General features: G+C 47.5%; 1 protein-coding gene across 1 annotated transcript in view; it reads right to left on the reverse strand.

Annotated features, from left to right (window-relative positions):
- Positions 1 to 573: 573 nt before the first annotated feature.
- LOC144672856 (SH3 domain-binding protein 4-like) overlaps positions 574 to 15,892 on the reverse strand; it is a 39,597-nt gene continuing 24,278 nt past the window's right edge. Inside the window, exons 3-4 of the mRNA XM_078534840.1 lie at positions 7,757 to 7,945; positions 574 to 3,031 (exon numbers count right to left, since the gene is read on the reverse strand). Coding sequence (XP_078390966.1) covers positions 2,807 to 3,031; positions 7,757 to 7,945 — 414 coding nt within the window. The 3' untranslated portion in view covers positions 574 to 2,806. The remainder of the gene's footprint in view (positions 3,032 to 7,756; positions 7,946 to 15,892) is intronic.

Raw genomic sequence — 15,892 nt, forward strand, 5'->3', positions numbered from 1 at the left:
TTAATGTTCCACCAAGTAGTGCTACGCACTCGAACAGTTCGGGGGATTCACGACATGGACGGGCACTAAGAGTGGGTTATTTGAGAAGCGGCAGAGTGATGAGCTGGATGGGGTAAATTGGCATTTCTATCCTGGACTATTCACTATTTTAATTGTTACTGCAATTCTAGAAGTATGCTGTATGTTATTTAAATATCTACATTTATAAATGTACAAATTCCCTTTACAAATCAGACTGTGAAGTGTTCCTTGTCAATACTTTGTTTTAATTCCAAAAAAAAAAGAAAATTGGCTCTCTTAGAAAATCGACATTTAGTGTTCAGATATATGCAGCAAGGCTCCCATTCACCCGGGCTCGGTGAGAGCACTAGGGCTGAATTAAATCTCTGCAGCAAGAGGAAAGATCATCGTCAGCTTTTGTCACACCAAAATGAGAATCGCTTCGCCTACATCAATATTCAGGACTATTCTAGGAGTCCGTCCCTCTCATATTAATAGCTTCGCCAATGAAGATGACAAAAAAACTATTGTACAATTTCTAGACGCCGGTTCTTGAAGCTGCGCCCACCCACTAGCAAATACATTCAGACAGGCGACAGCTGGAGGAGTTAGGGAGCTCTCGAGTTTTGAGGAGGTCGATGCAGGCAGCCCCGTGCTGATGACCCATCGATGGAAACCAGAGGTACAGCCACTGATTTGAACAAACGGTAGCGGCTTGTGCAGTTTGGGAAATGCATTTTGAACTCTGTATTCTTACACGTTCCACAAAACACCGTGCGAGGGAATAACGTCGGATGTACGAGCAGACAAGCAACCTCCGTGACCCCCCCCCAAGTCAAGCGATGCAAAGAGAAGACCACTGACAGAAATTCAGACCGCGCCAAACTTTCACGTTCCAAGAGGAGCGCAAAATCAGCGTTAAGTGGGCAAGATTCCCTTATTCCACCAACTGAGAGAGAGAGAGGGGGGCACGTTTGAGGCAAGTAGTTTCTTAGGACAGAGTAATGAAGAGGAAAGGGTATATTTATATATATATTAAAAAATGTGCCATTTTATTCAGAATATTTGATAATAAAAGTTTCTGAAATGAGTGACTACATACTAAAGCGAAGACTGGAGTGGGGTATGGTACAGTCTAACACACCCCAGTTATTCCCAGTTAACACTGTCTGCTTCAAAAGCATAACCATTTTGGCCAATGAATTTGAGAATCCTTGTTAGGAATCTGCTGTTTCACCTTCCCCACTGAACATGGCCAAGTGTTTACCATACATACCATGCGTTACAGGCAGCCTCACTGTGACCGATTAACCCGGCCCCATAACAGGGGGTGGGGAGGGGGGCTTGGAATGATTACATTGCATTACTTAGCCCAATTTCAGTTAGTGAAGAGGAAAACACAAGCGCGCACAGTTTTCTAAATCTTCACATTTAAATCCAACAAAGCTGTCACAATCCCACCGCGTTTCGGTGTAACCCCCATCCCGCGCCTCACTTAAGAAACTGGGTCCTCCAAACCAGAACATCCAAATGAAATACACCCCTGGCAGTTGTGAGCGGGTTAAAGAAAGGTGAAGTGCGCAATGAATTGGGCTAACAGATCACACCGAGGGAGAGAGAGAGAGAGAGAGGCAGGAGATGCACAAGGACCTCTTTGTTTTAAATGCATGGTGGAGAATCCTGGCTGACTATGTATTCTCACAGCATTTCCACCTTTCAAAAACTGTGTTGAATCCTCCCCCTCCTCCTCCTCATTCTACCCCTGCCCAGCAGCATTTTCCATTGCTTTGCAAAGACCCGAAGCTACGCCGCTTGAAGCCGGGAGGGAAAACACTGCCTGAGCTTGGCAACTGCTGAATAACCCGAGTGGCACCGCTCAGCATTCCAGAATGCGATGGCTGGGACCAGCTCCCTCGCTCAGAGTGCGGACCTGTCTCGACACGTCCAGCTTCAACTTCGCAAACCTTTCAGCCCTCAGCCTGAAAAGGCAGAACACCAGGCAGACAGCTGGGAATCAGCACAGAGCTGAGCTGACCACGACCCCACCACACAGAGATTTTCTGGTACAAGGGGAAGGGGGTTAAGGGGAGAACTTTCATGATTAAAAGCAGACCAGGGCAAAGCGGTGTACCTGAGGTAGTTAGGAATCCTGCTGTATTTACAAAGCTTAAAAAAAACTACATTCAGTCAATTTCTTAAGACGTGGGCTGCAGAACAATTCCGGGACATTGCTCAGACCTTTGACACAGTTAAAAATAGTACCCCAAAAAATAGTGCTATTCAAAAGGCAGAAACCATGCAATGGAAAGGTTAGCGTCTCTTTACACTAAAGGACAATTCAGAGACATTAACAGGATTTAGTTGGAATTTTGTTCGTTAATAACCCAATGGTGAATTCACCCATACCCACCCTCCCCCATATATATATATATATAATTTGATTGATTCCTTTGTGCAAAACAAGCTATCAGGGTTCGCTTCTGAGTCACAAAACGAGGTGGGGCTTCTTAAAAAGTCATGGATGAGGGGGGCCAGGCTGGCTTTTGCCTTTGACAGTGACAGTTTGAACCATCAGCGAAGATAAAACCAACAACCGAGTCTCTTTGCAACTTGGAAAATGCCTCAGTTGAGGGTCTGTTAAGTCCGGCTGGCAAAAGTCTCGAGAAACTGGGTCCAAACAGCTCGAGTCGTTCAAGGCAAAAAATCTTTCAGTCACTCTTCCCCCCCACTCCCTCACCCCTCATCCCCACTCTTGCTGGACTTCACTCTACGTCTTCCCCGTGACAAGTTCGGGGGGACATCCAGGTTAAATAGCAATGTCGTCCTGGTCAGGGGGCCTGAATGCTGCTGCTCTGAGAATCTCCAGGGCGTGAACCAAGATGAGGGTCCCCGTCAAATGTTTCCAGCGCTTGGTGATGGGGTGCTTCATTTTATCCAGTCCCAGGTGCAGCTCCTGAATCACATCCCTGTAGCTGTCTCCAATCTGGGCGCTCCAGGTCAGCAGGAAGTCGTAGGCTGGTTTCCACATAGCCTGGAAGAGCACAAGTCAATTAGTCCTGACGCCGTGTACAACAACAACAACAACTTGCATCTAGACAGCGCCATTTAGGATGGTAAAACACACCAGTCCTCCTACCGGCAAAGGGTGTTTCCATTTCGTCATCTTTGCTGCACCCTTCTGATCTATTGACAGCTGAGAGGCTGTATGAGACTTACCTAGCCAAACTGGAGTCTGATCACTTGCAAGAGACCAGACCGCAGACAAAGGGAGGAGTCAGTGAGATACTAACTGCGGAGTTTAAGTTTGAGTTGGGTCTAACCTTGCTGCCAGCCATGTTTCGCTAAGTAACAACAGGATGCCTGCCTCCCAACACTGACTGCACCCTTTCCCCCAATCTCAATTAAGCTCTGCGGAAAGACACTTCGGACTGCATAATTCTATAATAATAAAGCAAACTCACAATGGCCCGTGTCTCGGGTGCAGCCCTGGAAAGAAACAGCTGGGAAGCTTCCAATCCCATCAGGCTGGAAACCACCAAAGCAAATCATTTACCAACGGGAGAAGCTCCAGACTTTGGAAGTTCTGCCACTTGTCACAAGCTCACATTGGGTAGCCCAGCTGTACTGAAACTTAATGACTCTGAAATCCAACCCACCATTTCCTAGGTTACTGGGGATAGAGGGAAGGAGGGAGATACAAGGCAACATAGGGTTCTTGCTCTTAAGCATTATTAATGTGAGGCCCCCAAGGCAATGCTTGTGTTACTCTTGAATAATGACGGGATCAGTTTGACTGCGATCCCCTCAACAACAATTTGCATTTATATAGCGTCTTTAATGCACTGGAACGTCCCAAGGCGGGAATCAGAGAATGGAGGTTGGAAGTGCTTCTTGTTGAAAACATCCCCCACCCACCCCCCAACCCCCACCACACTTTCCTCGCACAATCTACCCGGTCATGGGCTTCAGCCCCTCCCTTTAATCTCCCCGAGCAGAAGTTTCATTTAAATACTCCTCAAAGGGACACAAGAGGAAACTCCAGAATATTTACCCCATCCTAAATCTACACGATTCAGCGCTTAGCGGGCTGGACCACTCCAGAAACCGGCTCAGATACCAGCGAGTTTGAGGGGGTCTGGGTGGAGTAGATTAACAGGAACTGCTTCGACTGGCGGAAGGGTTGAGAACCAGAGTGCACAGGTTCGAGGCAACTGCAAGGCAATGGAGACATGGGGGAAAGACCTTTTTCACGTAGCAAGTGGTGATCTGGCACGCACTTCGCCTGAGAGCGCGATGGAGGCAGGTTCAATGGTGGCTTCCAAAAGAGAACGGGGTCATTATTTGAAGGAGAGGGAGATTTTGCAGGGCAGCGGAGAAAAGGCAGGGGAGTGGCGCTAGGTGAACTACTCTTGCAGAGGGCCAGCATAGACACAAGGGGCCAAATGGTCTCCTCCTGTGCTGTAACCATTCTATGATTCTTGGAGCACTGCTAGACCAGCATTAAGTCCAAACATCCCATTCCATGCCTGTGGGAATAGGAGGGTGGGAAGGAAACTATTCTGCCGAATGTAATGTTTAACAAACATATTTCCATTCTCTCAGTATTCAACCCTTGCATTTTTTGAGTTAAACTGATTGTTGAATCTAAACTCTTCAAGCAACCGGAGCATATTTATTTTTTCCTGGCACGGCACACCGTGTTCCTCTCATCCCTATACCATAGATAGGTTTAGCACAGGGTGTAATGTCACGGTGTACCTGTTAGATTAGAAAACACATACAATCAGGTTTCTTGAAAGCGACACGATAGCTCCGGGTGAAACAGAAATTACTCAAGCACACGAGATATAATGCCAGACGCAACAGCACCCTTAAGTAGGCTCCAAAGTTTCTCGGTGTCACACTGGTGCAGTAAGAGTGCTCCTCCGAGGGTTAGGTTAAGGTGCAATGTTGCAACCAAGGCCACAAAAGACAGATTAACTGGCCTTAACTCTATGTACAAATTGGCCACCGCACTTTCCCACCTATCAGTGCATCGTTGGCCATGAACCAGTTTGCGACGCCCCACCATTCAAGGCCTAAGGAATTCCTGCACTTTAACAAGGAGAAATAGGGAAGGTTTGGCTGACATTGGGGATCTTGTTATTCGCAAGTCGAGCTATCCAGTGACGGACGGTGTCGCACAGGCACAGCTTATTTTAGCCGCGTTTGGGGGGCGGCCTTGGGCTGAAGAGAGGGCCGATAGTCAGATCGGCAGCAAAGCGGCACCTCTGGTGTGCCTCACGCCATTCGTCCAGGCAACAGCTGGATGGAGTCTGGGAATGGCTGCCTGCTTATTGCTGCTTAGCGAGACTAAAAACAGCCGCATCAGAGAGGGCGGCAAAGAGCGTGTGTGAAACAGGGCAACGCGAGAGCGTTAAAATTCGCCTGTGCGACTGCCGCAATCTTCAAGGAAATAAGCGCATCTTCAAGCGTTCCACTTTGGCAGCGTTTCATTTCTTTTCTCTCAGTCACATACCACTCCTCATCGCCTTAGGGAGGGTGACGTGAGGTCTGATCTGCCTCCGTTTGCGCGGGCGTCTCTGCTTCCTACTCTGAGACAGGGTGGGAAGAACGCGTGGCCTGCTTTCGATGCCGGGCGGAAGCCCGAAAAGGGAGGCTTGTGCCAGGCTGGGAGCGAAGGGGACGAAGGAAAGAAGGTGGGGAAAGCAGGGGAGAGGAGGAGTGAGGGGAGCAGGAAACAATGGCTGAAGAGAGGATGCATTCAAATTGGGGGGTCTCCCACTCAATGGTGAAAAGCTTTAAATCTCAAGTCCTGACAGTCCCTGATAACGCAACACACACACGGGTGAAGCTCCTCCCAAAGCGACGAAGCTCGGTCCACATCGGGGACCTTCGCAAGCCTCATTGTCACTGGAAAGAGATAACACCCTGGGATAGCCCAACCGGCTCAGATCAGGCTGCTGCCCCCAGTCCGCATAGGGGGAAGGGGCACAACCTGAGAAATGGATAATGGTGGGGGGGGGGGTGGCGGGGTGTTTGGAAAACTGGAGCTGAAGCATCCCGGGCGGGGTTTATGAAGTCTTGAGGAGCGCTCCTGCTTCCTTCTCCTGGCCTCTGATGGAAATGCACCCGCAGCTGGTTACGAGCATGCACGGCACCCTGAATTGACAACGGGGGGGGGGGGGGGGGGGGGGGGTCCTATAGGTGTCATTGGGCCCTGACCTCCATTTTAAACTGGCCCACTGACCAACTCTGAAGCTGCTGCAGTTACCCCCAACAATAGGCCCAGGAGAACAACGCTGCACCCACAGTGACAATGGGTCATCGCCCACTCTTTTTTGGCAGTTTCTACTGGGCAGGACGGCTGAAAAAATCAGCCTCCAGCTTCTAAAACGGAAGTAGAGAAATGGCGAATTTTGAGACCAATAACTCTTCTCGACAGATGATAACGCCTATGGACTGAGGTGTGCGGGGCACAATGTCAAACTGTGCAGATGACACAAAAGGTGGATGCATTGTGAACTGTGAGAAGGATTGTGATAGACTTCCAAGAGGAGGTGAGCGGGTTCGTGGAATGGGCGAACATGTGGCAGATGAAATTTAGTGCAGAGCAGTGTGAAGTTATACCTTTCAGTAGGAAGAACAAGGGCAGACAATATAAGCGGAAGGGTGAAATTCTAGGAGCAGAGTAAACTGGGAGTATACGCACACAAATCATCGAAGATGGCAGACCAGGCAGTGAAAATGGGATCTTGAGCATTGTACATGGAAGCAGTGAGAAGAAAAGCAAGGAATGTATGATGAACTTTTTATAAATCACTTGGCCTCAACTGGAGTATCGTATGCAATTCTGAGTCCGGACTTTAAGAGGCTGCAGAAAAGATTCACGAGACTGGTTCTAGGGATGAGGAACTTCAGTTATGCGGATGGATTGGAGAAGCTGGGGCTGTTCTCCTTACAGGAGAGAAGATTGAGAAGTTTGACAGAGGTGCTCAAAACCATAAAGGGACAAAACAAGTGGGGAGGAACTGCTCCCGTTGACGGAAGTGTCAAGAACCAGAGGGCACTAATTTCAGGTGAATGGTGAAAGAATCAATGGCAAGATGAGGAAAAGCTTTATTACACAGAGACTGGTTAGGGTCTGGTATGCTCTGTCGGACTGTAGCGGAGGTAGGTTCGATCCTGGCTTTCAAAAGGAGATTGTTTCTCTTCAGATGATTATACAATCCGCAGGCTACAGGGAAAGGGCAGGGGAGGGCAACTAGCTGTGTCGCTCTTGCAAGGAGCTAGCATATACACGACGGGCCAAATGGCCTCCTCCCGAGTTGCAACCATTCTATCATCTGGAGTTGGGGAGAGGCAACACTGTCCTGAAAACTGCTGAAAATGCCAAATTAGGGAGAGCTTGTTTAAATGTGGAGGAAACAGTGATTCTGGGAAGACAACTGGTCAGAGCATTGGAGATAAATTATAAAAGGGTTTTTAATGAACCAAATTAAAAGACAATATTTCCACTGACGATTTGATAATTAAACAATATGCAGCTAAGACGGTTCACAGGATGAGGTTAGACGATTTAAAGAGAAAGATGTAGATTGTTTGAGCATAAAACGCTCTACCAGGAACAGACATTTGGACCTACAACAGCGATTAAGACGGGATGTGGATTGATACAGTGCTACAAACCCCAGCTCCAGATTGTGCGCGCGCTGACCTGGGCTGTGCGAAACTGGCACAGGCCGAATAACCTCACCTCATTTTCGATGGCCCCGTTCTTGTCCCTGTGGGGGCCTTCATAAGCTTCCATTTGTTGCCTGGAAACTTTGGCCAGTTTCTCGGCGAGTTCTCTCCATCTCGGGGCCACTTCGACCGCAGTGGTGAGCAGTACAAAATCCTGGATGAGCCTGGCGACCAAACCCTGGCAGTCCAGTTTTAACAAGGCCTGTGGACAATAGAAAAGGGAAAAATTCAGAAGCTGTAAATGAGATACAAAAAAAACAAATAGATGGGCAGGGAAAGGCCAACCGATCCATCCAGCCTCATCACACTCAATGTCTGGAGCGTCGTGACTTAAAATATTTCCTCCCCACTCCCTGCAGCCGCTTAGTCTCCTGGGAGAGGCAACAAAGAGAGAGAGAAAAAAAATCCAAGGCTAACGAACGAAAGAGGCTCTGGAAAATTCCTCAAGTGATTGAAAGCAGTCTGGGAGATACACACGGACCAAATGTTAATGTATAAAGACACTGACCTCCACGGGGCAGCCTCTGTCTCCGTTGTGAATCAGCCCAACTCCCTCTCAAAGGGCAAAACCAAAAAAAGCTGGAAAAACTCAGCAGGTCTGACAGCATCTGCGGAGAGGGATACAGTTGACATTTCGAGTCCGTATGACTCTTCATCAGAACTAAAAAATATAGAAATGAGATGAAATATAAGCTGGTAGAAGGGGGGTGGGACAGGTAGAGCTGGATAGAGGGCCAGTGATAGGTGGGGGCCAAAGATGTCATAAACAAAAGGACAAAGGGGTGTTGACGGTGGTGATATTAGCTAAAGGATGTGCTAATGGGGGCATTAAGGGTAGAAAGCAGGACGAGCAAGGGGCAGATCAAAGGGATTGAGAGAGTTGAGGTCCATCACACCAGCCGGCAGCACATTCCAGAGACTCGCCGCTCTCTGGGAAAAGGGCGGCCTAACATTCAGCCGACTCCTGCACTCACGCAGTTTAAACTCTTCTGGTCCTCCTCAACCTTTTAAACCGGAATAATCTGCCAATAGAGGCACTACCCAGCACTTTATTTTATAGGCCTCAATAAGGGTCACCTCTAAGTCTGCTTCTTCCCTGGAAACACAGCAAGGTCCTTGAGCCTGAGTGGCTGAGGCTCTTTAAGCTAGGAATCATTCTTGTCGCTCTCCTCTTGGCCCTTCCCCGAGTTAATATATCACCCACAACATCGTGGGGATCATTAAGTAACTTGTACAATGTCAAAATGGTGTCCTTTAATTTATACTGAAAAGCTCCATTCACAGAATCCAATAACCTAATACAGGCAGCTTTGGCTACAGTTTCTCTACGCTGGTCATGAGTCATGCGCACTAAGATCTTTTCCCCTCTCAACCTCTCTCAGTATTGTTCCCTACAAAGGAAACATATATATTGTGTGGCCCGACCAACATGCATGATTATTTATCGAAATTAAATACCCTTTGTCATTAAGTGGCACACCACACCCCCCCCTTGCATAACTAAACCTCTTTGCGTTTGACTGCGCTCCTATACACTCTTCACCCTTGCACAGATTTTCACATTAGCTGCCAACAACAGTGCTCAGGTCATTGATGAAGATGGTAGCTGGTTTCAGACCCAATTCCTTGGGAGAACACCGCTAGTAATAAACCTCCAGGATGAAACTAATCTGTTAATTGTATCTTTTGGGCTGCAGATCAGGAGACAATTTTCATTCCAGCATTACACATTTCTATCGATGCCACAAGGTTGAAATGTAAAAAATCTGTCAAACACTTAGGGTTAGTTACTAATTTGAGTGGGAGTAAAGGGGCACACAAAGGACCTTCATACTCCCGTTAGCTCAAGTTCTGCTGCTTTTGGAGGAGAGAAACACCTTTTGAACCAGCCCCCTCAGGCTGTTCCAGAAAGAACAGCATCAGTAACCTGCTGCCGGGGAAGGCCAATGGCAACAACATAATTACCACACAAGGCTTTCAATCAACTGAGCACGTGTGGCATCCATTGTGGGCACCATTGCAACTGAATTAGAGAGATTGCACTGCACCAGGATATAATGAAACCGTCTTGAGTATTACAAATTATGTCTTTTTAGTTCCTCAATGGTATTTGTAGAATTATAGAATCACGCAGTACACTTGAGGAGGCCACTTGACCCATCGAGTCTGTGCCAGCTCTTTCCAAGAGCAATCCAGTTAGTCCTACTCCTTGGCTTTTTCCCCATTCAGGATACTTGGTGACATACTTCCGACATTCCTGCATTTAACATGTACCGTTCACCTTGCGGAAGTGCTACAGTACTGCAGGAGCCAGGCAACGCGTGGGGTCGGCAGATGAAATACGGACTCCAAAGGTGTGAGACTTGGCTCAGTGGTAGCACATTCACCTTGGCATCAGCGGGCTGTGGGGTCAATTCCCACTCTAGATACCCAAACACACAATCCATGCAGGTATTGTCGATGCAGTACTGAGGGAGTGCCTGCATGGTCAGAGGTGCCATCTTTCAAATGGACGTTAAGTCGAGCTTCTAGCCTGCCCTCTCGGATGAACTATTTTACAGAAGGTGAGGCCGGGTTTTGGGGGGGGTTCCCACAATGTCCTGGTCATCATTTATCCCTCAACCAACAAATAAAACAGATTATCTGCTCATTATCACGTCCTGTGTGGGAGCTTGCTGTGTGCAAATTGGCTGTGGTTTTCTCTACAGTGCAACAGTGACTACATCGTAATGTCCCATTCTACTTTAGGGTGTTCTGAGGTTGTGAAAGGCACTGTATAAATGCACATTATTTCTTTCTATGTAGCAGGAATTCTAGAGCTGCGTCAAAAGACCTAGCGCCGCATGGAAGGGAATTATTTTTTAAAAATGGCATGAAATTCTTTTAAACACTTCACTGCTAAAAATAACTTGGAAGTAAATAGCCAACGAAGATGGAATTCAGAACTGAATCAATTCTGTCAACAATTGTTTACATCTCATTCACAAGGCAGCCTGTCATTTCCCCTCTTCAGTATCCTTCAATTTAGGATTTCCCTTCTATTCTATCACTGTAGTCCCAAATAAAGAACGACCTGCATTTATATAGCACCTTTCATGACCTCGGGGCATCTCAAAGCCCACTTCAGCTAATGAAGTACCTTTGAAGTGTAGTCACTGCAGTGTTGGAGCAAACACGGCAGCCAATTTGCACACAGCAAGCTCCCACAAACAGTAATGCCTGGGTGAGTGCAGCTCCAACAACATTCAAGAAGCTGGACACCATCCAGGACAAAGCAGCCCGCTTGATTGGCACCACATCCACAAACATTCACTCGCTCCACCACTGACGCACAGTAGCAGCAGTGTGTACCATCGACAAGATGCACTGCAGCAACTCACCAAGGCTCCTTCGACAGCATCTTCCAAACCCACGACCACCACCATCTAGAAGGACAGGGGCAGCAGACACATGGGAACACCACCACCTGGAAGTTCCTCTCCAAGCCACTCACCACCCTGACTTGGAAATATATCGCCGTTCCTTCACTGTCGCTGGGTCAAAATCCTGGAACTCCCTCCCTAACAGCACTGTGGGTGCACCTACACCACATGGACTGCAGTGGCTCAAGAAGGCTGCTCACCATCACCTTCTCAAGGGCAATTAGGGATGGGCAATAAATGCTGGCCCAGCCAGTGAAGCCCACACCCTGTTAATGAATTTTGAAAAATCTAGATATTCTGATTCTTGTGATGCTGATTTAGTGAAAAGTATTGATCAGGCCACCAGGTAGAACTCCCTGATCTTCTTCCAAATAGTGACTATGGGATCTTTTCCATCCACCCGAGCAAGTGGGGTCTCAGTTTAGCATCTCATCCAAAAGACAGCGCCTCCAGGAGGCAGCACTCCCTCAGTACCGCACTGGAGTGTCAGCCTTGATTTTTGTCTTAAACCTGAATCCTTGTGGCTCAGAGGCATCATCTTACCAAGTGAGTGACCACTGACCCGGCCGATACTGGCTCAGTGTGCCTTAATTATTTCACTCAACGCCCATTCACAACCACTCCCCTCCAAAGAAGATTGTTCCAAAATAATAGATAAAAATGTACTCAAATAATGCACTGCAAATGCAGCGGGGCCCCAGTTGCTCAATGTGGCCCTCTCACTGCCCCAATCAGCCCTAACTGTTTCTACTCATCAGTGCAAAGGGAGAGAGGAATAGCTGGAGGATTACTAACACAACAAAGGTAAAAGTATTGCAATCGTTTTCAGTTCTGTTTGTTGAGAAGTGATGCTCCTTCTTCCTGTCGCTCTACCCCTCCCTGGGGAGAAAACGTACCGACGTTCAGACAGGAGGAGTGACCCTACCTGGACAGTGTATCAGAGGGAGTGACCCTACCTGGACAGGGTATCAGAGGGAGTGACCCTACCTGGACAGGGTATCAGAGGGAGTGACCCTACCTGGACAGGGTATCAGAGGGAGTGACCCTACCTGGACAGGGTAGCACAGGGAGTGACCCTACCTGGACAGGGTAGCACAGGGAGTGACCCTACCTGGACAGGGTAGCACAGGGAGTGACCCTACCTGGACAGGGTAGCACAGGGGTGATTCTGCCTGGACAGGGTATCACAGAGAGTGACCCTACTTTGACAGGGTATCACAGGGGTGATTCTGCCTGGACAGGGTATCACAGGGGGAATGCTGGCACAGGATAAGCCACCGCCTTCAGAGTAGAAAAGGAGAGACATCAGTTAGTTACCAGTGGGTGTTCCAACAATGAAGTTCCCGACCCTAATGAAGATAATGTTCAATAATTTGGAGAGGGGCCGTTGTAGTAGGGTCTGGTATATACGTATATAGTTATGAGCTTATAATAGACTTGCTGTTACATACTGAAGACTACGAAGCCTACTTCATAGTGTCCGGAGCAGGATTCTTCAGGACCAATAGTGAACTCCTCTATATTCTCCTCTCTTCTGCCCCCACCAACTCACTCACAGCAGTTTTGATACATAGTCTGCATGGAACCTACCTCCAAATAACAGAGGAAAGAGCAGACAGGTTCTGTTGAGATCAGGAATTGGGGTGGTCTTTCCCCTAACTGCAACACAACTCCCCTCTGAAAGGGGTTGAATAATCTCAAGTGTCTCCACAATGAGGAATCAAAGGTAACGGAAGCAGGGGACTTAATTCTCGGTTCTGGGGTTTCTTCAGAGTGTACAATAGTGGCAACCCAAAGATTGATGGTTAGTTTATCCTTTTAGTTATGGTGACCGGAGTGGAAATGATCAACGATTTCAAAAGGAAACTGGGTGGGGGCACTTAAGGGAATTAAACTTGCAGGGTTATGGGGATAGAACAGGGATATGGGACGGACTGGATTGCTCTACAGAGGGCCAGCGGTGACTTGATCGGCCGAATGGCCTCCTTATAGCAGTGTTTAAATGCCCTTGGAGAAAGTGTTTTTGTTCCACTTGGCAGGGGTGTCGGGTGGGGCGGGGAGGTAGTGTGGGGGGGGAAAACAGCTGTAAACACTGCACAGTACAGAGCTAATGAAGACTGGTCCAAGCAGCTCATTTTAGTGCATGAGTCAACAATCGGTAAGCTGACGTGGAACACTGATCAAACAAATTTTCAAAAATAAAATGAGTACTACAAACAGAGATCAAACTGAAAAAAAGGCTAAAACGAAGCAGCTCGGGGGAAGATTAATACTAAGATGACATTGAGTAATTCAATCAGCGGAGATAATACATCTATTCAGTTCTCCGCACTGTGAACACACTGCCAACGCATAGAGCCCTGAGAGAGAGAGAAACGCCAGCTGTGTCCTTCTCAAGAAGCATCGGCAGTTTCGTTTCGTGGAACATGTGTAAGAACACGGTGTGCATGGGAGTGAGAAGACAAATCAGTCTGAGCACTCCTCCCCCTCCTCCTCAGTTCCCAAGCTGAATTGTAGTTCAGTGAAGATACACGGAGATAAGGCAATGCTGAAGCAGCTGGGTCACTGGCACCATGCCAACCACACAAGGAAAACAAAACTGCAGGACAATAAGAGAAACTTACCCAAATCATTCTTTTTTTTCTCTCCCATGAAATACGACCTAGCTGCAGCGTCTGGGACAGAAATTTAGTGATCTTTGCACTTGCGTAACACGGTGCTTTACGAGATAATAAAATGTGTTTCACACAAGTAAATGCTTGAAATGCAACTCCTGTTCGATGGGCAGTGTTACATGGTGAGCTCCTCGTGCACTGTGGCCAACTTGCAAAATGCCAATGGATCAAAAGCAGTTTCTCATTCATCACTTAAACGCAGTTGTAAGCAACCAGACTGCTAAAAGGATAAAATAACCTTTGTGGACAAGTTCTGGATTTGTGCTATTATACATTCTGAGGAGCTCAATGTGCCATAGACACAACAATTAAAATCTCTGCTTTCATCATCTCTGTTCCGTACAGCAATAAGTGTTCAACAATATGCAACTTGCTTCAGACAGGGGGTGATCTGCAGCCAGGGGGTGATCTGCAGCCAGGGGGTGATCTGCAGCCAGGGGGTGATCTGCAGCCAGGGGGTGATCTGCAGCCAGGGGGTGATCTGCAGCCAGGGGGTGATCTGCAGCCAGGGGGTGATCTGCAGCCAGGGGGTGATCTGCAGCCAGGGGGTGATCTGCAGCCAGGGGCGGGCGGTGCGGTGCGTCCGAGCGAGGGGCATTACAGTACGTTACAGCCAAGGACAGTACAGATACGTTACAGCAAGGTGCGAGTCCCAATCCTGGTTTTTGAGCTGAATCGGTCTCTCTACCTGCACAGGTAGTTCATAAGTGGCCTGCATGTAGGATGCATGTCAGGACTGCTGGGGTGGGAGGAAGAGATAGATCAACCTTATTCACTTATTGATGGGACTTCCATACATGTAGGAAAGGGTCTTTTTTATAAAGAACTTCCATCTGATACAATGATACAACTAATCATTTCAGAATCTTTAAACTGCCCTCATTTCTCATCCAGATTCATGTCTAGACTAATCAGCAATCCAATTCTAAACAGCAACTGACATGGTCTTACATTTTCTCAATCACAACTTACCGTCTGCATAATTGCTAAAATGGCATCAAACATGGCACCAGCTCATGCAGGAACTGCCCTTTCTGTCAGAGTTGCCAACATGAGTGTCATCAATACTGGTGTAATATCATTCAGCCCAAGTTTGAGACCTTGATCTCAAACTTACCAAGTGACGAAGCAGTGGGGTTGTGTTAGAATTTTTAAACCGTGAAATGGAGATAAAATGGTAGCTTTCTCACCTCAAGAGTTCAAACTGCTTTGGCTCTAGCTCCACTCCAGCGCCCAATTCAGGCCAAAACTTTACTGCAGTACTCACCGAGAGGGTGCTGCACTGCCAGAAGCACCAACCTTTGGATGGGGCATCAATCCAAAGACGCATCCACCCGTTCCAGTAAATGTTAAAAGATCCCTGTGCTCTACGCAAGGAGTAATGGATTCTTCCCATGTCATGACTAAAGTTCCTTCCCCAATAATCACAGAGTGTATTATTCTGGGCTACAATACTAGTGATTATATTACACCCTGTTTATACAAGTCTTTCAATCATGCTTGTATCGGTTGTGGACTAATTGATGGAGATTGGGTGATATAATTAATCAACAATTTCATTGTCATTGCACCATGCCACTATCAGAATGGTCGAAGGTGAAGGAGTTGGACCTCGGTCTTTTTGTGTCTAGTAATTCCTAAGCTAAGGTTAAGTAGCCACTCACTTGCCGTAGCACTTGGGGTCTTGCTGGGTGAACATGGCCATCTCGTTAGGCAGTGTGTGTAAAACATTTTTGATACGTTTAAAGACAAATTGGAGAGACAGTTTAAAAGAGTTCACTATTCTAGCCAACTTATACAAGGGGAACTACACTTTCTTTATATACAAACTGCTAATATAGAGGTATTCTCCTGAAATGACCATCTTGTGCATCTTGAAAAGGGCAACCCATCTTTGGGGTTCTACATCACTGAAGTGAAAAAGAACAACAGTTCATTACCAGGGCCTGGGAGAGGGCGATGCAGACGGTGCTAATCACCAAGGTCCATGATTTGTCTCGCTGGCCCTGTTCATTACAGCGCTTCACATTCATGATGCGGGTCGGGGACAAG

Source organism: Cetorhinus maximus, unplaced genomic scaffold (genome assembly GCF_964194155.1).
Source record: "Cetorhinus maximus unplaced genomic scaffold, sCetMax3.hap1.1 HAP1_SCAFFOLD_123, whole genome shotgun sequence".
NCBI classification, from domain to species: Eukaryota; Metazoa; Chordata; class Chondrichthyes; order Lamniformes; family Cetorhinidae; genus Cetorhinus; species Cetorhinus maximus.